Genomic DNA, 25,326 nt, shown 5'->3' with positions numbered 1-25,326 from the left:
ACAATTTCATTATTGCTCGACTCAGTACTGTTTAATCGAACATCGACACAAGCAAAGAAAAAATCCACTATATTTTTAAGACTTTCTGTGATAAAGGCGAAAACGCAAGTAAGAAGGCTAAAACGGTAAATTATATTTATGGGCCGTATATCGACACATACCATGCACAATTTTGGTTTCGTCGAATTCGTTGCAGTAATTTTGTTGTAAAAGGTGCAACCCGCACTGAAAGACTAACTATTGAAAACATCGATAAATTATGAAAATAGTTGAACCCGACCGTCATATAAGCACTGATTCAATTACCTAAGAGCTAAACTTGGCACAAAAACCCCTTTGGAACCACTTAACTAAGGCTATATTCAAAAATAATCTTGACTTATGATTGCTACACGAGTTGACTAAAACAAACTTCATTGATCGAATTTCCATCCGCAAATCCCTGCTTAATCTCAAAAATATCGATCCATTTATGAACCAGACGTTTTCTAGTGATGAAACCTACGACAACAACAAGCGAAAACAGTCGTGGTACAATATCGGGGAACCAGCCCAAACGGTGGTAAGACCAGAATTATGGCCAGGAAGATTTTGCTGTCTATTAGTGGGATTAGCTGGGAATAATCTACTATGCTGAATAGCTTAGGATTTTTGAAATGTTTTCCAAAAAATTTAATTTTGAAATTTTTCTCAAAAAAAATTAATTTTTTGTGTAAAGGTGTATATTTTTGAAATTCAAAAAAAAAATTTATTTCAAAAATAAAAAAACAAGCTACGAAAATATAATCCTGCGGGCGCCCTTGATTTTGATTAATATGATACCAAAGGACAGGACTTGTTTATTGCATTATTGTTAATATAAAGAAGGGCTAATTCTTCCACACTTTGAAAACTCTTCTTATAAATCATTATGAGCATGGTCAAATTACGCTTTATATTATTCGTAATGACTTGTTCACTAATCCAGACACTTTTTTATGCAGGTGTGTTAATTGTACATACATTTGATTGTACAATTGTATGTGAATATATAGCTAATTAGGATAAAATACTAATTAGTATCTCCCCCATACTTAATAACGTCAGTTTCCTGTGTTTCTAGAAAGAATATTCTCCCCCACAGTCCATTTATTCAAATTTTATTATATTTTAATTACAGCAGAAAAGTTTAAATCATTATCAGTATATAAATTCCCTTGTACCATAAAACTAGAAATATATATTTGTACAAGGGTTTAAAATTTTCTATGGACGGCATAGTTTTCTCAGAATGTAGACTTAATTACATTTTAGTTCTTATATTTTTATTGAGGAATACATAAGTGATTTAAAATGGTTTTTATATGAAGATATTTTTACATAAAAACACTTCTCAACACAGTTAAATATGTTTTTAATCGTGTGTGGAGGATTGTCTGGAGGCAAGTTACATTTGGAAAAATGGGCATTAGTAAAAAAATGATATCCGGAAAATTGACCACAATTTTGCAACATTTATAGTGCTTTATCTACTAATCTTTTCCGTCTAAGGATCATTTTATAATTTTCTCATCGGTAGAATAACTTTTAAAACATTGAGCCTGCTTTTGTAAAAAAGAATTTTAAAATTAGGATGACCTTATATGATTCTTGAAGCGATGGAGGTGGTTTTTAATTTGCCTTGAGCCCCAAAGTTTTACTGCACAACCAAATCACCTGGAGCGTTTCTCTCAAAAAACATTGTTTCATAATAAAGGATCCGTATAAAGTTTTCCTATCTACAGTTACTTGCCCATAAAATAATCATTGAAACGTTGAGGCTAGATAGCAACCTATGAAACTGCAATTGTATAAAAGTATTAGCAAGTTAAGAGATGCCCTTTATGGATCTTGAACCAATGGGGGTAGTTTTAAATCCGTCTCGAGGCCCCAAGCTTATATTGCATAACCCATTGACTTTGAGCATAAACAATTATATGAAGGGTGATTTTTTTAACTGGCCCCGCGGTTCCACGATTTCTTACATAAATTTCATGTGTCTGGGGTGCATTTTGCCCCTCAAAATATGGTCATTGGAAAATAGGGATACTTGGCAAATTGTATGCTACAGAAATTTGACTGAAATTATTCTAAATTCATAGACCAATCTATAGATACATCTGCACAATCTAAGAATCCGTTAATAGCTTTTTCATCTCCAAATGGGCGACAATAAAGTAACTCTTCCAGTTTCCTAAATTTCGTTCAAGGAGTAAGGGATGTGTGTATGATTTGAAATGCTTGTACAAGTTATAACTATTACAAATCCTTTGTACAAATGAAGAGGAGGAGTTAATTTTTAGAAGCTAAATGTACTTATTTCCCTTCTCTAATAATTAATCATAAGATTCACATAAGATACATCAATATTTTTAACCGGTTTGAACTAAGTAGATTTTTTGACGTGGCAACATAAAAGCTTTAAATAAGGAGCATCATGAGAAAGCTCAATGCCTAATCTATAATAATTCCATACTGATAAAGAATATTTTGCTCATATAGTCTTTTATGAAACAATGTTCCAAAGTTAGCAGAGTCGAAAAGAGATTTATCAATCCAATAATTGTGAATGCATCGGTTATAACCTTTCTTGTATAGGTTCAGTTCAACTTTGGAACAACACAAACGTGAGTTATTGCACCAAAAGCCGTACGTCATGTCAATATGAATTAAGAATTTATCCGGTCTATATTTGTTTAACTTCTTTTCATCTGAAGCACATATTTTGTGCTTTAAGTCCTATAGAAGATGATACATCTCAATATGTCTATAAATCATGATAGAGAGTATCATGTTTTATATTCAGTGTGGAAATTAAGTATTTGATCCCATAGCTATTTTTTAAGTTTGCTCACTGAAAAAGAAAAGAATGGTCAATAATTCTTATGGTAGATTTATTTTAACAGTGATAGATATACTATGAACAAAAAATAAAGTGTTTGGACGAAGCTGAGTATAATTCCAAGGCCACCCTCCTTACCATGAAGCATGTGGGCGGAAACATTATGTTTTAGGGATATTTCTCTGCTAAAGGGAAAATACCACTTTGCTCCATTGACGTGTGAGGATGGATGGGCCATGCATCCTGGAAATTTTGAGCAATATACTCCATCCGTCAGAGCAGGTGTTTAAAAATGAGTGATGTAATTGGTCCTCCAGGAATACAATGCCCAAAAACATACAGCTAACGCAACAAAGGTGTATATCAAGAGTGGAGTGGCCTAGCCAGTTCCAAATCACAGTATCATATGAAATCTTTATCCGTGGGTAAACTTACAAAATTGCCAAAAGATCCAATACTTATTTCTTCCCCTGTATCCAAAAGAACTTGCAAAAAATTATATGATCCATTCTTATAAATAAATTAACAAGAAAAAAAAAAAATCTTTTTCTATCCCAACCTGCTTTTATGTTGATATGTTGGATTTATTCCACGTTTGGAAAAATACTTTTTGAACTTAATGAAACAAATTGAGCATTGTATTGCAAACATTACCCTGTAGACGGGGTCTAATGCAAGAGTTCTCTTTGATTTTTTGCATGTGTAAAATCCTGAGAAAGGGATCCATAAATTGGGATCCATTTTAAAAGAAAAGTTGAACTGATAGTGAATACTTCTACTAATAAAAAAAACAAATATCTTTTTAATGCCTCTTTTTTATGGAACGCAGGTTTTTGTACATATATACATATATATATATATAACTACACTAAAGTACTTATTAGCATAAATATAAACCTTTACTGGCTGTAAACATGTGGTTGTTAGTAACTGATTTTAAAAATGTCGGTTCTACATAGTGTCTAAAAATAACTATTGTTGTTGGGATCCTTACAATAGAAGAAAGAAGATGAAAATGATGGAGAAATTGGCTGTGACATTAAATCCATTATCAATCCAGATAATGTCAAGAAGGTCAATGAGAAAAGTAAAAGTGATTGTCCTATAAGGCCAGGTTTCATGTTACCCATAGTTCACAATTTTATATGTTGACTTCCCAAGCATTCATGACAAATCAGAGTCGTTTATCTAATACACACTATTGTATTAATACCCAAAGTATTTTGTAAATGTTGGACATCAGCTGCTTTTTTGTTGCAGGAGGATCTGTTAGTAATTTTCTAAGTCAACCCCCAACCAGCCACCCCCCGAGATAGTTTTGTAAAAAACATGTTAATTTTTGTAATATATATTACAATAAATATGTAAAGCCTTCAAGAATAATATGCAGACAGTGTAAATTTTAGTGTCCACCCGGTATGTGAGTTACATTAGAATGGAAGAAAAACACATGAAAAGGTGAATCAAGTTATAAAAAAGACCTTACGAAACTTTCTAAAACTTTTAAATAAATAAATAGCTCTATAAAAAGAATCCCAACAGTATTTACTTATATTTGCTTGTATATACAAAGGAATTAGAACAAATCTCAGACTCTTTCCTTGGAGATGAATATATATACATATATATAAACGTAATTCAGTCACAAAAATATTTGTATGACTATAGTTCAATTTTTATTTTTTCAAAAAAGTAACATGAGTGTTAAAACTATAAGCTGTTATTGAATTTAAAGTTGCTTATACTATACAGAGTCCTGTATAAAATATGTTCTGCCGGTATGTAAATATAAAAGGGACCCAAAATGAACTTGACATATTTCACAGTAATTATTTTTTTGAAGAGTTTAAAGTGAAGTCTTTGTCAGACTCGTCAAAGTAGAATTCAGGATCGAGATGGGAGTAATTCATGCCCTTATCATTTTCAGATAAGGAGTAAGATTTGTGTTAGTATTAATTGTCATGGCGTTTAATTCGCCCAGCTGCAAGAAGCCGCGATAGGAAATAATTAAATACAAATCCCATCTCATGATTAACAAGAGCAAATATGCTGGAATTATTCAACAAGGACTTACACTTAGAACGGCCCAAGAACTTGATCATTGTTAATCTCTGTCTTTCATAAACATACGCACTAGTTATTACTTTGTCAAGTCAAGTACTTTGTTAAGTCAATATGAAGGTGGCACACAACATAAAAGATGTATAATCCACCATAACTTTAAATCTTATTTTACACTCTGTCAAGTGCCCATTCTAGTTTTTGTATATATTGTTTGTAAAAATGTATATATTGTTAACAAAATGAATTGGTTCTCTCAAATTCTAGTTTTGATACGAAAATTATTAGACAAACCAGGTTTTTTTTTAGTATTTTGTCTGTATAAAATTACAGTATGAAGTAATATACTTACAGAATATAAAAACGAAATAACATGCTTTTGGGTATCAGGATTATGAATATGATTTTTTTTGGTCGTAAACTTTTCCAAGACCGTGGCTCATGGGGCTGAAAGGTGTACAAAAAACATATTTCTAAGGGTTTTAATATTTTTGAATTTAAAAAAATGTCAAATGACATGCTTATGTTACAAAATAAAGCTAAAATAAAAGCTTGAAATTATTTGAATAATATCTTACTATCATTTTGTTCTGTCAATTTAAAATTTGCAATGTAAGATGAAGGAAAAGAGCCTAAGGGATGCGTTTTATACGGCGTACAAAAAAGGTCTTATTCTGTCATACTTTCTTCTTTTTTTTGTGCTAAGAAGCTATTTAAAAAAACAAAAAGAATAGTGACTTATTTATCTAAATATGACATTAATGAATCATACATTTAAGACATGTTTAAATACAATTGGTGTGACTATTATTTTCTTCTAGTATATAATAATATATGTAGTTTATTTGTTTTTAAAATAACTTTTTTGAAACTAACAAAGCGTTTATCAACTTTGTCATTTTCGAAGAAAGTTATGAAATATGAATAAATTTTCATTTTGTACATATTTTATTCCTATGAGGGAGAGTTTCCAAAAACTTTAAAGCAAAAAAAAAAAAAATAATAATAAAGTATCAATATTCATATTTTTGTCAGCCCAAACGGCAGGAACATAACAATATAAATAAAGTTTTTTTAACAGGTTTAGAGTAAATGTTATAATAAATTTCTCTTTTTTTTTACTTTTTTTCAAAAATTGAACTGTGTCCAAAACACGTAAGTATGATGTATTTCTTATCATCAAACTTTTTTTTATTAACTTATCTATGATATAAGTTAAAAGGAGTTATCAAAGGACATTAAAATACAAACACATCTCAATTTTTATCTTAAAAATGATATTGTATAAATTAAAGGGGGATCCTACGCAAAAATATCTATCCGTAACTAAAGATTTGAAACAAAGTAACAAAATATGTTTGTTAGCTTGAGGAGATAATTGGTCGTAGTAATAGATTTTTCCCACGCAAGATGTCCCATTTTATGATACCACAGATGACGTCTCCCTATCATTTTTATCATTCTCCTTAATCGCCTATCAAACTTCTTTTTTTTCTCATCGAAGAATTTGCAAGGCGCACTAGATCTTAGTCTGAATCAGCCTCAAATAACAAGGAATCACTATATATTTAAATATATACATTTAACTATATTCCTAGTGGGGTTGGATCGGTCTACAAAAATCCTAAAAATACTGCAGTACTAATAAAATTTGATTATCCTAGGAGGGATACATATTAGTCTTTTATGGTACAACAATATCTGAAATCAGGTACTTGGGTAATTCCACATCAAGTGTATAAACTTTTTTTTTGCAATTTACGGCATGATTATTACCGATTTTGATGGTTTTTGGTTACCTGGATTTTCTATATCAAATAAGAGGGTGTGTGAAATATTAGGGTTCTGTGGATCACCTGTGCTGTTCTAGGCCCGCTCAAAATTTGGGCCTAATGTGTTGGACTAGTATTTTGCTGAAGGTCCTAATTCTGCTTGTAATGGTTAGATTTCAATACAAATTACCTGAAAAGGTGCACAACAATACGAACTTTAGCTTATATTCCATAATAATCTTATTTTGATCAAATGTCGCTTAGTTGTGACCTTCGAAATGGTGCTCCTTCCATGTAGCAAAACCGATTTTGTTTATATTTCGGTATATTCTGTCTCCCTAACTGTTTTCCATTTTTTTTGCAATTCAGAGTGGGATCTTAAGGAGATCATTTCCTGTATTTAAACTCATACTTTTTTAACATATATTTTCTTTTGATTAATAAAATATGAAAGGATTCTTCTTTAATACCACTCTCCTATTTCGTATATAAAAACCAGTTCACCAAAAATCACCTTCCTCAAATCCTTCACATACCTCCTCACCGACCAATAATTGATATTGAGAGCCTTGGCATACTGCTTCGTGGACTTGGTCGGACTTCTGGTGATCGTAGTGTCCACGTCCTGCATGATACATATTTTCTGCTGTCTACTTCTGTCAGAGGACTCGTAAGGCTTTGTCCTGCAGTGCTATTTTAATGTTGTACACATGACTTTGGGGATCACTCTACACTCCTCACTATCTCTTCAACACTCTCTGGACGTGGAGCAATGCAAACACACTTTTCCTTTTGGTCTCTATGCTACTGACAGCTGCTGATTTTTTTAAAGCTATTGTTTATTAACCGGAAGGGTCTCTACTTTTAATAATGCTTTTAAATATTCACCCTTGAGTAAAGCCGATTGATTTATAGTCAAGTACACGACTTTACTTTGCACACTTTAGACATGTGATATTTAATAAACGTTGGGAAAAGCATGGAATTTATTTATTTTTCCCACTGCCACCTTGCTAACAATTTTTTTTGTGATCCGGGTACGGAACATTGACGGAAGCTAGAGCTTCTCTTCCTAACCTATTATTCTCTTTTCTTCTTTCTTTCTTCCTCTCCTCTCTCTAGCATCCCCTTTCTCTTCCAATTCTTCTCTCGAAGCTACACTGCATATGATGATTTTTATTTACACAAGAAAGACTTGACAAAGTTATTTACATTATGCTTTAAACAATTTACCTCAATTGTTACTCAAATTATAGCCCATTTTCTCTTCACATTTCTTGTATGTATATATACTATACCCTTTACTTCTCTTTTAGGATGTTCAAATTCTTCATAACCAATCAATGATATAATATATATACGATGACATTGCTAAGAAATACTATTTCCATTGGAATAACTTTGAGATCCATTGATTTGCAATTTTCCTGACTTTTCATACAGTTTTTTTTTTCAGCAACCATCAATTTAAAGTGCTCTATATTTTTGGCGCCTCAAGTATGTCTTGCCGCATGGAATATTAGCTTCAGTATGTACTACTATTGAAACATTTCTTTCTTTATATCCATAGAGTTTCTTCAAGTTCCGGCTAAGATCATTACTATTGATGGTAATCGGTAGCATTTTTGGGCATGCCAAAAAAAGAAAGAAACTGACAATCTACATAGTAAATATTAAAATTCGAAGAATATGTTGGAGGAGAGCGGCTTAGCTCTAATGACGTTTTAGAAATTATAAAATTTTACAAATGCCACCAATTACCTTTATTGTAAATAGTGTGTCAATGAGTAATTTCAAAATAGACTCATGATCCTGGAATCGTGATTCTTCTGTCCTTATTTCCTTACTACCTGTTCTTTTGTCATCTTCTTATCTAAAGCTGATGTACAACAGTAGAGACTAAAGGTAAGTTAAGATACTAAAACATGAAAAACAGGGAAATCTCACAGAGACGAAATTGAAAGAAGTGTAAATGTAAAATCACCGGTTAGGTATTTTAACTTGCCTGGTTCATTTTTGCAATGTTATGTAGCATAAAGATGAGTTACCCCCTCTATCATACGTATACACTCCCTTGATGTATAAAAACTTTGCATAGTCTCCAAACCTCAACATTTTTGTCTGTCTAAATACAAAAGTTATATAGAAGTTTTTAGAAGGTTCTAGTTTGAGGGACATAAGATACCACATTAGTAATTTTTGTGTATTGAAAGTTTAATTTACTATGGCATTTTTTCTTCCCGGAAAAAGGCACATTTTAAATCACAGAATCTCTTTATTCTGAAAAGGAATATCTGTTGGGGTATGAATATTATAGTATTCAAGTAACTAAAAAACAAATAATTATATACGTATTAGTTGTAAAAACCCCATGTTGATGTAGTACATCAGATTTAGACCCCTTTAATTATTAAAATCAGGGTGCAGAGTATATTTAAAAAATAAAATAAACACTTTAAATTATAAAAAGTATAATTTTTGATATCTTTGGGAGGGATGAGACAAAAGACCTTTCAAATTTAAATGTACTGTATCACATCAAAAATCGTCAAAGAGGCTTGTAACATTCACAATGTTAGTTTTTTGATTGTCCTTAGAAGGTTATTTTATTATAGTGGAGGAAAAATGAGCAGTAAAATGGGCATATAAAGAGTTCATTTCCAATACCCGTTATTTCCAATTTTCTAATTTTCCGGAAATGACTTTTTTTGAATATTTAGAAAATATATAGCCAGTCTAAAAGGTACCCAATATGTGCAACTTAAATAAAGTGCCTGTTAATTATTCCAAATTAGCAACTAAAAAATACATTATATATCTCAAAGACCGTTATTTCCAGAAAACAAACTGGTTCTGCCCCTAAGAAATACCATTAAAATGAATAATACAGTAAGCCAATCAATGAACTGGCTTGCTAATTTCGAACAATAGAACATCAGTACAAGAACTACACTGCTTATGGAAGAAAATTAAAAACGCAATAAACGGGTTTCAGAATAAATCCTTAATTGATAGTCTAATAGCAAAAATAAATTTACTTATACCATAGAACTATTATTTAAATGTAATACAAGCGCAAATATGGGAAAAAAACTAACTTTGGAAATGAATTCTTCATATATCTCTTGTTCTTCTTTCAAGGATACCTCACAACCTATCATTTATACGATTAGAAATGCTATTTCCATTAAAATAACTTATTTAATATAAGAACCTCATTTTGAATACTAAAGTTGCATGCTGCGTTTTTCCTGACAAAAAAATATAATTAATTATGTAATCTTGATATAATTATTTTGGTTGGATTTCTTATCTTCTCATTAAATTAATATAAAAAACCTTTGACTGAAGTAAAAATACATAAATAATTAGTTACCAATTAATATATATACATAGACGGTGGTCTCTCAACACAAAAGCAATCATAAATAAAGATTAAGAAAGTTCCAAATCCATTGTTGTATGTACTTCATAAATATAAACACCCCAATACTTCATATAATTATATTTTGATTAGTTATGGGCTTTTCAATCCGCCATTACTTCCTTAGGGTGTTATCTACCTCAAAGACTGAAACGTTATATACTAGAAGCAATATAACGTCATTTTATTCATTTTACAATTTTAGCGGCTGTATTTAATCAATGATCTTTTGTTTTTGATTGTTGTGAAAAGGATGAGAACCCTTGTTCAATAGTTAAAATGCATAAGTTTCTTTTGAATATAAGGATATTGGAATTGGAATGTCCAATTAACGTCCTTTAAAAAAAAGAAGAGGGGTAGACTACCTTTAACCCCTCAGTCTATGTGTTTGTATATATCTACAGTTGCGAATCCGATATGAAAAAACCATAGAGATAACAAAGAACGCGTTATTTTGGCAGTTTGGTATTGTAGGACTATAGTAAATGCAAATATTCTGTCTCCAGAAATGAAAGTCAGCTATTGAGAGAGGTAGACGCAAGGATATATTAACGAGTGCCGCAACATACAAATTTTTATAGTAGCTTGTTCAGAGTTTGAGATAAAAACTCTGAGAGCCACTTCCAGTAACCTTTTTTTAAATTATTTATTTTGGGATAAATTGCTTAGTCTTACAAACATCGGAATGAATCTAATTTGTATTTCAATGTATTACTATATATTTAATAAACTCTGTGTCTTAAGGTGTATTATAATTTCAACGTCAGCTGAAGGAAAGAATTTGATGCATTGACTTTTAATTTCAATATTAAGATTGATATGGCTTGAATGTCATTTATTTGTATGGAATTGCAGACTATACGAATGTAAGAAAAACAAAAAAAGGTGATGTCATATTATACCCCTTTTGACAGCTGATATATTTGTTCATTCTGTCTCTATGGTCGTAAACTTTCCCAGATAAATTGGACTTTCCTTGTGATTGAATATACATAATATTAGTAGTATAATTGTGTATTTGATTTATGACGTCAAATTGAGCTCCTGGTTCTTTGTGGTGAGTACATTATTAGTTTGAAGAATACAATTATACTTTTGACTCAATTTGCAGAAAATTATTTATTATTGCTTTTATGCTGACGAGCCACAAGTAAATGAAGCAAAATTATTTAATAGGGCATTGAGCAAATTGAAAACTTATTCACAAGAGCAAACGCAAGATGGCGACACCATCCTCAGATATGTAAAAAAAATACAAATAAGTAAACAATTCATGCTCTATTAGAATATTAAATAAAATTAGGGGGATCAACGAATAATGGATTGCATAATTATTTATTTAAAAAATCTTACTTACCCTCTCAACCTCACGAAAGACTCTAAGAAAATTGAGACCTGCTAACTTTTTCAAATCTTCTAGTGACCAAACGCCTGTGGCTAAAAGGCTAGCAAAGAGTGTAGGATATTTTGTGACATCTTCCAGACCAGAAGGAGTTCTTTGTGTTTGGAAAAAAGAAAGGAAAAATTAATCCAAAAGTAAGTTTTGATTGATTTTTTCTAAATTTGTATATCACTAGTATTTTTAACTCTTTTTTTTTTGTTGAGACATCTTGCCAAAAAAAAACTTGTTCCCGAAATTTCCTTGTCCAAATGGACACTATCCCCAAAATAATAGATATATGATGATATGTACTACTATGCAATAATGATTCCAAATCATATTACGTCAATTTTAGTTATTATGTGCGGAGAATTGCGATAATTAACTGTTTATTAATGGATCATCGATTCATTACAGACTTCTTCTCACATTTGACTTCTTTATTTTACTTTAATTTATTGACGTATTGAGCGGTTGATATGATTTTCGTTATAACATTAAAACATTCTCATAATGAAATGTATCACTTATTAATTAATGAAAACTTACCGTTTTTAATTCTTTTAAAATTTGTAAAAAAAGTAGAAATAAATTGTATTGGAGTATGAGTCATCATCATATATATATATATATATTTGTAGAAAGTGCTTGTTTGGCAGTGTTCTAGAACCATTTTATTTTTTGTTTCACAAGTATTTTTAACTTTAAATTAAAGTTTAATTCTTAAGTTTGTGGTAGAAGTAATAAAGTAAATACAAAAAGAATGAAAGAAAGAAATAATTCATATGTAAGATAAAAAAGTTTGGAAATCGTGATTAAAACGTTAGTTTTTTTTCTCCTAAAGAACAATCTGTTATTCTATTCTATTCTTTCATTCCTTCGTTACCATTAAATCAATAAGAGCATATTTAATCTAAATAAACCGTCTGTTTGAAAGTATTGGCACCCCTACACTGTGTGTTAAAGCAAAGCTGAAGCCTAAACAATAATTGACAGACAAAAATATTAGTATTGTATTGACTCTACTTAAAGGTAAAGTTTATTTTTAAGTTCGGGGGAAAAACCCCTTAATTAACTCAAAGGTTACTATAGCAAAGGACTTGAGACAGAATTGAGGCAGCGTCATTGCTCATTATTATTTCTGACGTCATCAAACTGTAACAATAGCAAGAACAAACAAATAAATGAAATAAAAATAGTATTAAATGCATTGAATTTGTGTATTCCAGTCAACAGTTGTCTCAAGTCTGTTTTCAGTCCTTATATTTAGTATTCCCATGTTGATTTCATAATATTTCATTGAGGAATCTTGATATATATTACTATATGTAGTTTTGGATTCTTTTTTCAAAGTTTGATAATGTCTGTCTTCCATAAAAATTGTTTGCTCTTTCTCTCTGTTAAATAGTGATTTTGCTAACATTACTAAGCCCGGATCAAATTTATGTATACATACGTATTTTATAACTCTCGGATCAGATTTTTTGATCAACTTAAGCATTAACCAACAAGTGGTAAAACAAAATACAATCGAAACAAACCAATTGTGGCAAAACAAATAAAAAATACTTTCGTCAATAAGAGTACATTTGATCATTTGTAAATTTGTCAGATCAGAAAAAAATGAAAAACCAGATGCATTATTTCAAAAGTAATGATCTTCAGAGGCAGGTTTTTTCAATAATTAAATTCTCAATGAAACTGTTAGTATTTTTTTCACACATTAATTACACAAAAGTGATGTAAATGTATGTTTTGTTAGATTTTCGAGAAAAAATGACTGTTCCAGTTGATTGTGAGCTGATATATTGGATTGGCATCGTAAAATTGATATATTCAGCAAAACTCTGCAAAATATCAATTTCCGAGAAAGCTCTAAAAAAATTGATATTTGCTGTGATTCTTTATATAGTACAATCAAAAAATAAAGGAGGAATGGAAAAAACTGTGTTTTAATTTTTCTTAAATGCTTAATCTAGGATCTATTAAAGAGACTTAATAGACAGAGTACTCACACTTATTTGTTATGGTATATGTACTTTCTAATAGAGTGCGACACAAAGTTTGACTCCTTGGTTATTATTTAGGTAAAAACAAAGAAAGATATGATTTATTTATTATAATGGCTTGACTTGTTTGCCTTTCATAAATTTTTTTTTTTTTTTTTAAACGGTCATCTTGCTAACATTACTAAACTGAAATCAAAGGAATAAATCTGTATTTTATAACTCAAATATTTTTTTATTTCAATGTGAGCAGCGTATTTACACATTTGACGTCTCTTGTTTAGGCTTGAGTTGCAGGTTAGGGGGGTGTTCGGAGAGAAAATTTGAAGAAAAAAAAAGAAGATAATTATATCCCTCTTCGAATACGACTTTAAGAACTAAATGTTAGAAAAATTATTTTAAATGGTTATTGATATTATATAAGACTTACGAATTAATCCCATCGTAACTTGCACCGATTCCAACGTGATCAATCCCAGCAATTTTTCGTATGTGACTTAAATGAGCTAAAATTAAAAGTAATGTTGAGTACTGCCCATAAATTATTTTTGTATATTACCAATAACGTCTTTGACAGTTGAGTGATTACTACATGTAAGGAAATAGGAAAAAAAGTTGACCATCACTAAACCTTTCTTTTCAGCCTATGGAGAAAAAAGAAATAAATTTGAATGAGGATTTGTCAATATACGACATCTACAAGTCAAAAATTATATTATGCCTCGCTTAAAACGATATATTTAAAATATATTTTGACGCTTTTCCATATCACATGACTTAAAGCTTGTCTAGGGTAAAATATTTAAGGTTCAATTTAGATTTGAACTTTGGGTGAACAACACATAAGACTCATGTCAAATATCCGTCTAATATTGGTTTCGGATCGTTAAGTTCTAGTAGCCGAAATTTACTCGAATATATTTTTCTAAAGATCCAACACAGATACAAATTAATGGGGATATTTCATATCTTTATTCTTGGTGTGCTCTTCAAAGTATTCAAGACAAGAATTTTTCAAATACGATCCATTGTCATTATATACATTTTTTTCCTCATCTTTAAAGAAAATATATGTAGAATTTATTCATTTTTAAAAGTACAATAAGCCCCTTTCACCAAATCCTCATCTTTAATTTCAATATCTTACATAAGGTTTAATATCATTTTCTTCCTCAAAACTTGGATTTTCATTCAATACAACCTCCAGTTCCATGAAAATTGCCAAAAAGCTATGACTGAATCGCGATGCGCACATGCTTGTCCAATCATGTATACAAATATCGAGTTTTGGAGACGGTTGATTTAATCCCATTTGACATTTCCTAAGCTCTCTTTCAACTTTCAGGCTCAATCCCTGACAGTTTTTGTTGGAGCTTTTGACCTTGCTATTATGATTCCATCTTATCAATTTTAAATTTCCTTGCCGAACCCCCTCACAGTTGATCTACCACCTCTTTCTTCCACTCATCAATGGTCTTGTTCTTATTCTCCACCTTGGTGCTATGGTAGTTCCACAATTTATAGTCATGTACACAGTAGATCAGGAATATTTGATTTTTTTTTTCTTTTTGAAATCTATGTTACAGATTAACAGCTTTCAGAGAAGTTGAGCATAGAGACTCATTCTCTGTGTTCTTCTATACTTTTTAAGTATGCGGAGATGAAAATCAATACAAAAATATGCTTGATATATGTAACCCGTAAACACAAAAGCAGGCTAGATTGATTTTTTACATAATTGAGTGTGTATTACATTTGTATTCTTCAACGAATTATCGTCGGTTTCTATCGAAAAATTGTTAGTATTAATATTTTATGGTACTACAAATTAGACTTTAAGTAGACAAAATTGATTGTCACAATAAAAGAATAAGAAATTCGAGGATTATAATAAAGCGATCAATATAAGCTCCTTAAATCAATTTTTTTTTGTTAATGATTGTTTTCATATTGATGTACCACATATAATTAAAAAAGTGTATCGTTTTAAATGAGGCATTTAAATAATAATAATATCTTACCACAAGTCGTAACAAATTATCAGGTATATTCCGAGTTGAATTACACAAGGCCTGAGCTGAGGAATGAGAAAATATCACAGGAGCATCACTAACTGCTAAGGTATCTCGAGCTGTTTGAATTGAACTATGAGACAAATCTACAATCATTCCCAGTCGATTCATTTCTTCCACAACGGTCTAAGTTATATAAGAAAGAGGATGTTAAATATATAAATGTTTAAATTATGTTGATACAACAAGCATATAATTTTGCAATTAGTCACATGATACATGAGTTTTGTTTTATTTCGCAATGTGTAGTACATAACTTTTTTCCTTTGTTTTATAACAATTGTGATTAATTCCATTAGAAGCAACTCCTAATAGAAATTACAATTAATTCCTAATTGGGCCATATTGAGACATTTATAAAGCGATTGTTTTTAATGGTTTTTCTTTTTCATAAATGAAATACATGAAACATTGTCACTGATAATTGTTAACTAGGGATAAGACTCCAATTATTAGAGCATCAATTGAGCTTTGTTTATACTTGATTACGTAGAACAATATCCCAAACTGTTTGGGGGATTGATTCTAAGTATATATCGCACTGTTAAAAACTCTCAGCATTAAGGGTGTTGATTATTTAGGCTTTTTTGACAAATCTTTAACAATTTTGAAATAACGTTTGTCTAACTTTTTTTTTTTGGAAAGAATAAAAAACTCTTTAAAAATTGAAGAGACAGAATTAAAGTGTTTGACTTTTTTAAAACAAAATAAACTGATTTTTTTTAAATTTTAACAGTTATAACACTATACAACCCCATTTTTGTCGGCCTGCTAAAATCAACATTCTTATTTAAGCCCTAGAACACAAAAATGACCATTAAAACCTTCAACCGTAATAGTTTTGGCCTTTTAAGTCTTTTTTAAAATTACTTTTTAAGAGTATAATTTAGGAATTAAATAATTATATCAAAACGTTACATTAGTATTTCTATATGATAGACAAATTTCTTCATAAAAATAATAAGGCCAATATATATGGATATTACTTGAGAAATCAACAAGAAATTGTATTTCTGTCCTTTTGGAAACGTAGCGTAAGTATAGAGCTACTTATTACTTTGTTTATTTATAAAAAATAATAAATTATGAAATAACCATGACGTATCAAGTGAGAAAAAGGAATACCAGAGCTGAGAACAAAATACATAGGGTTTTTTGTGTTAGAACGATGACTTTGCTATATGGGTGAAAGCTATAGGTAATTAAAAAAATAAAAAAACATCCCAAATAAAGTTTTTATTAGGTGTGAATAATCATACAAAAATAAATTTGTTGACATTAAAATTAAAAGTTGCTAAACATCTTTCAGTGAAGTTATGTTCAACTAAAGTTCAATATTATAATTAAAAGATAATATTTTAAAGTACGTATTTTTAGTATATATATTTTTTAATTATTTGATATTATAGCTGGAACAATAGAATAAATTTTATTTTACAAATTCAAAAGATTTTCAGTAAAAATAGAGTATGATTTGGTTTGAATTGTCACCCTAGCTTTTAATTTCATTATACAGTATTTATTATGTAAGGTTGCTAGAAAAAAATCGTTCCGAAAACAAATATAATAAAAGCGATATTTTGACTAATTGTAATAAGTAATTAATATTTATGAAGCAAGTAGATTGACTTCAATTTATATACGTTTCATATCTAATAAATTTAATTATTATTTATTACAGTTTAAATTATTTCATCGCCTTGTAAATATTTAACTTTGGAATATTTCATAAAAACTTTTTTTTTTAAATATTCCATAAAAAAATTATAAGTAAAAATGAACATATTTTTTTTTCAGCAAAATTTTTCCAAAACGAGCTCTGTTAAAAAAAATCACGTAGAAATAAATAGCCACCTTTTTTCTCTTATCGATATTCTGATCATTGATGTTTTGAACTCTAATTACCTCTTGTTAAAGTACTGGGAACCATTATCCACAACTAATGTGAAATAATTTTTATATAATTGTGAAAGAAAAAAATGGTTCAAGTTACCAATGGAATTTCGGCATAATTTATTAATTTTTAAAAGAAAAGTTGAGTATTACAATAAAAGTAACCACATTTAAATTAACAAACGGACAAAAATTATTTAGTAAAAAATGAATATTTTTAAATACTAATTAATTCCCCAATTTTTAATTTTTTTTCAGATAATTTATTCAGGTTATAGAATATGTCTAAATTAAACATATATATAATTAAAATAAACTTCTTGCCTGTATGTTTTAAAATAAAATAAGATTAAAAGTTTAGGATATAGAATAAGTAATTCTTTTAAAAGAAGAAAAAAAACTTGTCAAAAAGTTTCCATTGATATTTGAATTTAAAAATATATATATATAGATTATATTTTTGTCAAAAAATTTGATATTTGAATTTTTTTTTTCAATAATTTTTATAATTGAAATTTAATATTTGAAGATTTTTTCCAAAAAAATTCATTTTTGATAATAGCTTTTTTGATTTTTTTTCTCAATAAAATGTAATATTTTAAAAATAGCTTTTGTTTTTAAATTTTTGTTTCCGAAAGATATAATCTTTTGAGATTAGCTATGGATTTTTGAATTTTTATCTTAATAACTAAGAGTTTTCAATCCTAAAAATTTATTATTTTTAACTTTTTTTAAACAAATTTAATTTTTCAAATAATTTAATTTTCTTAATAAAATTTCATTTCTTTTTTTTCCTACAAAAAATTGTCGCCCCTCCCCCAATATAATCCTATTTCCACCTTACAATATTTCAAGTATAAAAGTAGTTTTTTAATTGATCTTATTAGAAAAGTCCATTCGTTAGTATGGCATAGAAAAAAAAGGAAACGGAGGGAAAGACATTCAGACAAAGAGAGGGATTTAATTGGTCAGATTGATCAATTTTAAGTAAACATTATAATACTAATATATTTACTGCATCTGACCTAGGGAGTGTCCTTTGAAGTCTATATACATAAGGTATATGACCTTCTGTAGGAACGACCGAGGCACAACCCTATTGAGATATTTTTTAATACATTTTTGTTCTTCAAAACCGACAAGGATTCAAATTCCAAGAAAATGATAAAATTATTACTTAGCATTAACTAATGACTACTGTTCCAAGATGTTTAAATTGTAGTATTATATTATTTGGAAAACTCAATACAGACTTTCTAAATAAATATAAACAGATGACTTCTATGAACTAAATCACAACTCCACAAAACATAATAAAATAATTATCAACAAAATTGAATTAATAAAAAAGGATGGATATATACTCAATAGTATATAAAATATAAATGAAAATTAAATTTGTGTATTAAATCCTTGAATAGAATACCTTTTACAAAAGAACCTAATAAAAAAACTCTTTCAGTAAATGTGAACCTGAGTTTATTCGAATTTTCAATTCAATTTTGATTTTTTTTCTTACAAAAAAATATTTATTTACATCATGTTAAAAATATCAATGTTTATTTCAACTTATTTTTTCATTGAAGGATTTATTCTTAGATTTGACTTTTACCTAGGTATATAACAACTTATTTATATTGTATATTAAATTGAGAAATTCAGCATAAATACCAATTTCCTGTATATTTAAAAAAAACAAAACATTGGTAAGTAGTAAGAACCTAGTTAAAGCGGTAACGGTTATTCGTTTATAGTGTACATTTATGAATGCCCATAATTAGAGCTTAAATACATACTTTGTTTAAGGAAAACCCATAGAAAATAAATACAATGAGGCAGAACATAAAGGTGTCCGCTCACAAAAGATATGACGTCCATTAATTTGTTTTCTTTTATTAATAATAATTACCCATTTCAATTAGAACAATGGTAGTAAACATTGATTGACTCTGATGGTGTAATAAAAAGTTAACACATCAAATTATTTCCTTCAGTTGACGACGTTTAAACTATAATAACCTTTGTAAGTAGAGAAAAAAATATATACAATAATACCTTGTCATACGAGTTTAATTCGTTCCTGGACCGGTGTTTGTATGTCAAAACAATTTATTGCAAAATACATAACTTTATAAACTTTCGGACAGCTAGTATCTGCATTTTTATGGCACTCGTATGTCAAAGTGTTCATGTAAAACCCCAACTCTTTAGTTGGTAGATAACAATAAAGAATGGATAAATTGATAGGTTGTGTTTGAGAGAGGTCATATATCCAGTACAATTTAAGTTTCTTAAATCGAATAAAGGTTATATTTCTATTTCCAAAAGTTTAGTGTATATCACTCTGGCCTTATCACTACTCCGAAATTTTAAATAAAAGGAAAAACCTATCTCCTCCACCTTGGATACTAAACAAAGGCTACATCTACCATGAAACGAGACTCTCTGAAAATAACACATTCTACATCCTAAAATACAATATACATATATTAAAAACATAGGTTTCTTTTATAGAACTGCTTGTCCCTGGGAATTGAAGCTAACCTGAAGCAATATCTAGTTAATTCTTTTTTTATATAACATATTTATATATATATTATTTACATTATAAAATTGTTTTTTACACTCTTACGTTCATTTTGGAATCTATTAATATTCATAACATATATGTATTCCCCACTCTCATGACATCATCATCATAGGCTGACACTTTTTGGTCAAGGTGTTTATCTAATCACTACAAACGTCTGAAACTTAGACTTGTGTAATAAGCACAAGGGCCCGTTTGGGAGTCCCTCAAAGTTTGGCCATTTTTAAAGGATCCTGGAACTTTAATTGAACATAACTTTACTGAAAGAGTTTAGCAACTCTTAATTCTAATGTCAGCAAATTCAACTTCAAACAAATGTCATCCTTTTTTTTAACAAGGAATTTACTATTATGGCAAATATGGCCTTGACCAAATATAGGTCTAAATGAAGATAATTCCATTCAGATCCCACTCTAGTCATGATAATACTCTATCAGTATAACAATTGTTAAACTCTAATATATTTCACAATAATGCTTTTTAGGTATTTTATGTACAAATTGTTTATTTTAATAAAACCTCAGAAAAAGATTTTTCTCTTATAAATATTTAAAAACCGTCATTTTTGAAGTCGGGTTCATTTGAGTGGAGTTATGCTCTGCAAAAGTTGTAAGGTCCTTAGAAAAGGCTATACTTTAAGCGACTCCCAAACAGGTCATCCTGCTCACATAAATATGAAATTTTAGACATATTATTTTTTTGGTGGGATAAAAACGTTGATCAAAAATTATTTGTGATGACTGCATCATTAATTAAAAAAAAAGTGTGTAAACTTAATATGGAATGCCCCTCTTTAACTATAATATTTCAAAATTCTATCGATATAGGCTTTAACTATCGCTACTTGTTGAAAATCAATCAATTTTCGCTTCTATCCATGGTCATATTTGACATTCATTCCTGGAGGTTAAAGATTTTAATCTACAATAGCCTTATTATGACTAAATGCCCATTTTAAAATCCCTTTATCGTCTTTAGAGTATGCGATTAACATGTCCAATAATAAAAAATACTTTCAAAAATCAACATTTGTCAGGCAAAAGGTGTCATATTTGCTCCCTGCCCAAGTGAGTGTCGAGGACATAATGAAGTTAATAGTTAGGTGCTCCCAGAGTCTTGTTTACAAGATTAAAAGCATGACGGCTTCAGACCAGAGCCTTGAGAGGTCCCCTGGCGCCGGGAAATTGGCGTCATGGAGGACGTGGAACTGGCGTTCTCCAAAAAACCGTACAAGCCAAGACTCTCAATATCCGTGATTGGACTTTGAAGAAATATGTTAAGTATTCTGGGGAGGCCTCTTATATACGACGACATCGGTAACTACTTTCAACAGCAACAAAGACCAATTGGGTCGAGAGAGGCAACAAATTGTTGCATTGGTTGTTAAAGCATAATGGTTAAACAGTTAGTTTCTTTTCCCAGACCTCCGATGAGCAGCAATAGGGGGCTATGTCAGAGACCTTCATCAAGCAGGGCTGTGCCGTCTTTAGGCCGAGGTTGAAAGCCATGGTAGCAGCCAAAGGAAATCATTTTGAAAAATAGAAAGATATATAAATATCGAAATATGTGATAAAACCTTAATATTGTACACTTTTTTTTCTTGCAAAAGTTTGCTCACTTTTTACGCTGTAAAAAGTCCTTTATTTTACCTTGAACACTGTTTGTATTGTTTTTTCTATAGGTGAATCCATCTACAAAGTATGTTTTTTTTTGGAAACCCCCGAAAAATCCCGGTAGATAAACTTAAAATGTAAACATAAAACTACTCTTTACCCGTCCAAACTGTGTAAGCCCATTGTGTTCTGGTATTGTGCCTGGGATGTCTGCCTTTGAACAATCCGCCCTGAAAACAAAAGCAAAGTCAAATTAGCTTTATATCATATGTATACTTATTAAACTAATTTTTTAATTCATAACCTTTTTTAAATTAACTTTTTTTTCTCGTAAGAAAAAGCTAAGAAAAAAAAATAAATCCTTTTTTTTTTTTTTTTGCATAATACTGGTATTTACGGTTTAAATACATATATATATAACTTTAATTTTTTCCAAACTCTATTTACATGTAATACGGTTTTTTTTTCATTTATAAACGTTTGTTAAAAAATAATGCCCATTTTTATTAATTCAATTTTTTAAATATATATAAAACTTACTTTTCAAATAATCGTATAAATAGATAATTATCTCGATTTTGTTATAGTGTATTAATTGAACAGTTTTTAAACTTTAAATGAAAAATAAGGAAAGAAAAAAATGTAGGCTGATATATCGGATCAAAATCAGAAAACCAATATATCAGACAAAATAATTTATATTTGTATTGTATCGGCATAGGAGTCACTTCTTCAATTTTTTTTCTTTATTAATCTTGAAAAGTTGCATCATACATATCTTACAAAATAAACATTTCAGTGTAAATTACTTCCCTCGAAAAAAAACCCTAGCAAAATACCTTAAAGCACTCAAATACACACATTTAAAACGATGACAAAGTTTCTAAAAGTGGAAAAAGAAACCAAAAAATTAACTAGATATACGAAAAAACAAGCAAACTACTATTTCGAAATAAAAAATTTGAACTTTTTAAAATTGGAAATCATCTTAAAATATCTTGCTGAGAATGAAGGATGAAATTTAATAAGATCTCCAAATCTCATTGAGACTCATGGTAGCCAGATTTATAATTAATGTGCATTATTTTAGAAAAAAAAAATATTAAAAAAATGTTCTATGTACAACATCATCCTGATTCATTATGAGTATTTTAATGATTACTTAGAGGAACTTTACTTTTTTGCACCCGGTACTTTTTAAAAAGAGTGCAACACAAAAATTGCCTCTCTGTTAATTTACATTAGGTAAATAATCTAAGATATTATTCATAGACATGGCTATGAATAATATTATCTTAGATAATTAATTAAAATTGATCTTATTTTTTAAAGGGTCAGCTTGCAAACATTACTACACCAGGATTCAATTGATGTATCCACTAGTGATAATCAAATATTTTTACTCATTTAAATTTTTTTCGTATGAGTCAGCTTTTTCAATGAAGTAAAGAATTAATTAACAAGTGCTAAAAAAGAAAGATGAATCAGAAACATGTTCCCTAATTATTACGACAACAAAATAGCAGTTAGATTACAGAGCCTAACAAAAGTATTGTCACTAAAAAGCTACTAATAAATATTAAGTTTGTATTCTTTTAAATATTGTATCCTTGGGGTATGAATTTGTTGACTAACTAAACAAATCATTTGAGAAAAAAAGAGTGGGTATTGGCGGTACAAATATATCTTATCAAAATATCCAATTGGATAGGATATCAGATCAAAAAATAAATTTTTTTAAATTAAATCGGATCGGGACATATTTTTGACATCCAGTCCATGTTGTTATTTTTGTGGTTGTTTTATAAAAACTTGGATATGTGGCCTCCCTAAAATAAGAACCATCTTGAGTGATTTATCTCGAAATTGAGTCTGACTTACATTTGTATTCTTCGACTTATTAATTTCAGAGGTGAACAGTCATTTTGTAAAAATGAATTCAAAGTAAAAAAGGAACCTTTGAGTGCAGAATCCAAAACAGATCTTTGTTTTTATTTCAGTAATCGGGATTCTAAAATATCTGGAATTATAATAATTCGGGACTTTAATAATTCACAGTCATTTTTGACCCATAATCCCGAAATTAAAAGTAACATTTATAAAAAATATGTAAAAGGTTTTTTTTTCTCACTAAAAAGTGTTTTTAATCATTCTGTATCTTGTTCTGAACTCGATATATTTGCATTTTAGCCTGCAAAATGATGAAAAACAAAACTCTTCTTAAGGCCATTATAACCAATTAATAATTCATAGTGATGAGGAATATCTTTGCTTATGTTATCGAAAAATATTCAATGTATAATTGAAAAAAAGATGTATGACAAAAAAATGTGCATCTCGAAGGAAAAAAATTTAATTTAAAATATTCATTTTTTTAAATATCCTTAACTATTGAAAGAAAGTAATTTTTTTTGTGAAAAAAATGTCAAATATTAAGTATTTAAAAAAAAAAAAAATCCAGAATCAACAGCTATTTACAAACGATTTACTTTTGTATGAAAAAAATTTCAAATATCCATAGTTGTTCACAATAAGTTAAATTTTTTGAAAAAAAAAAAAAAATCCAAAATTAAATTTTAAATGATAATTTTTTTTCCTCCATCTTAAAAAGTGAAGCTATAGAGTAAAACCTTTATTTGGTTTAAGAGACTTATTTTGATCCTGATATTTCTCTTTTCAATCATAAAATCTACACTCAATTTTGAGGAATTTCAATTTAGGTTGCTTTTATGTTGATAGATAACATATTTCGTTTCATGACTTTTTAATTAGGAAGTCATCATTTTATTTATTTCTAAGAAGTCCTTTTAATGGATGAAAAAGGAATATTTTATTTTTCTGAAGAGACCTTGATGTTCAATTTTTCTAAGGTTATAAAATTTCATTTTATTTTTTCCAACTCTGGTATTCCTTGGAGGTGTTTCCCCACAGCTACAAGTACTGCATTCTCTTAGCCTTTATTTGAACAATCATTTCAATCGTTTAGTAACATTGTAATTCAAAAAACATACACAATTCTTATTGGGGATTGATAATTATATACATGCGAGTATATCCCTATGAAGAGATGATTGAATACATTTTCTTATAAAATATAATTTGAATATTAAATGAGATAATTTTGTATTCATTAAAAATAATACATTATTTAATATTTTTATATTAGTATTAAAATAGTTTTAATTTATGTCAAATACATTGGTTTTGTTTTTTAATATTTATTTGAGACTCCTGTATAATTTAATTAGACGTTCACATTGTTTTCGTAAGCAGAAAAAGAAAAGCAGTAACTTGATCTAAAGTCTCAGTTATTACCTTTTAATGTTCATAGTCAATGAAAAAAATGTAAAGGACTAGACGAGGACAAAAAAACGCCTTTTAGATCCCTTCATGAAGAGCATCAACATAAAAAAATCTTCCCCAAAAAACAAGAAATGTCCTAAAAATTTATTCATCTCATATAGTAAAATATTGCTTGCGCATATTTCGGCAAATTATTGATTTGCTATTCAAATTTATGGGATATTTTGAAATACGTAAAAACATTAATGAGCGTAAATAATATTTTTTTCATTTTTGAGACTCCAAGTCATTCGAACAAGGTTTGGCAAAAATGAAATCGTAGAACAGAAACCGTAGATTTATTAAGTAACT

General features: G+C 29.1%; 1 protein-coding gene across 1 annotated transcript in view; it reads right to left on the bottom strand.

Moving 5' to 3' along the window:
- LOC121130504 (uncharacterized) overlaps nucleotides 1-25,326 on the bottom strand; it is a 287,422-nt gene that overhangs the window by 23,671 nt on the left and 238,425 nt on the right. The window contains exons 9-13 of the mRNA XM_071893689.1: nucleotides 21,833-21,902; nucleotides 15,526-15,702; nucleotides 14,064-14,148; nucleotides 13,935-14,010; nucleotides 11,475-11,613 (exon numbers count right to left, since the gene is read on the bottom strand). Of these exons, the coding sequence (XP_071749790.1) occupies nucleotides 11,475-11,613; nucleotides 13,935-14,010; nucleotides 14,064-14,148; nucleotides 15,526-15,702; nucleotides 21,833-21,902 (547 nt within the window). The remainder of the gene's footprint in view (nucleotides 1-11,474; nucleotides 11,614-13,934; nucleotides 14,011-14,063; nucleotides 14,149-15,525; nucleotides 15,703-21,832; nucleotides 21,903-25,326) is intronic.

This window comes from Lepeophtheirus salmonis, chromosome Z (assembly GCF_016086655.4).
Source record: "Lepeophtheirus salmonis chromosome Z, UVic_Lsal_1.4, whole genome shotgun sequence".
NCBI lineage: Eukaryota > Metazoa > Arthropoda > Copepoda > Siphonostomatoida > Caligidae > Lepeophtheirus > Lepeophtheirus salmonis.
Note: the sequence above shows the minus strand (reverse complement) of the source record. Positions and strands in the feature narration are given on the sequence as shown.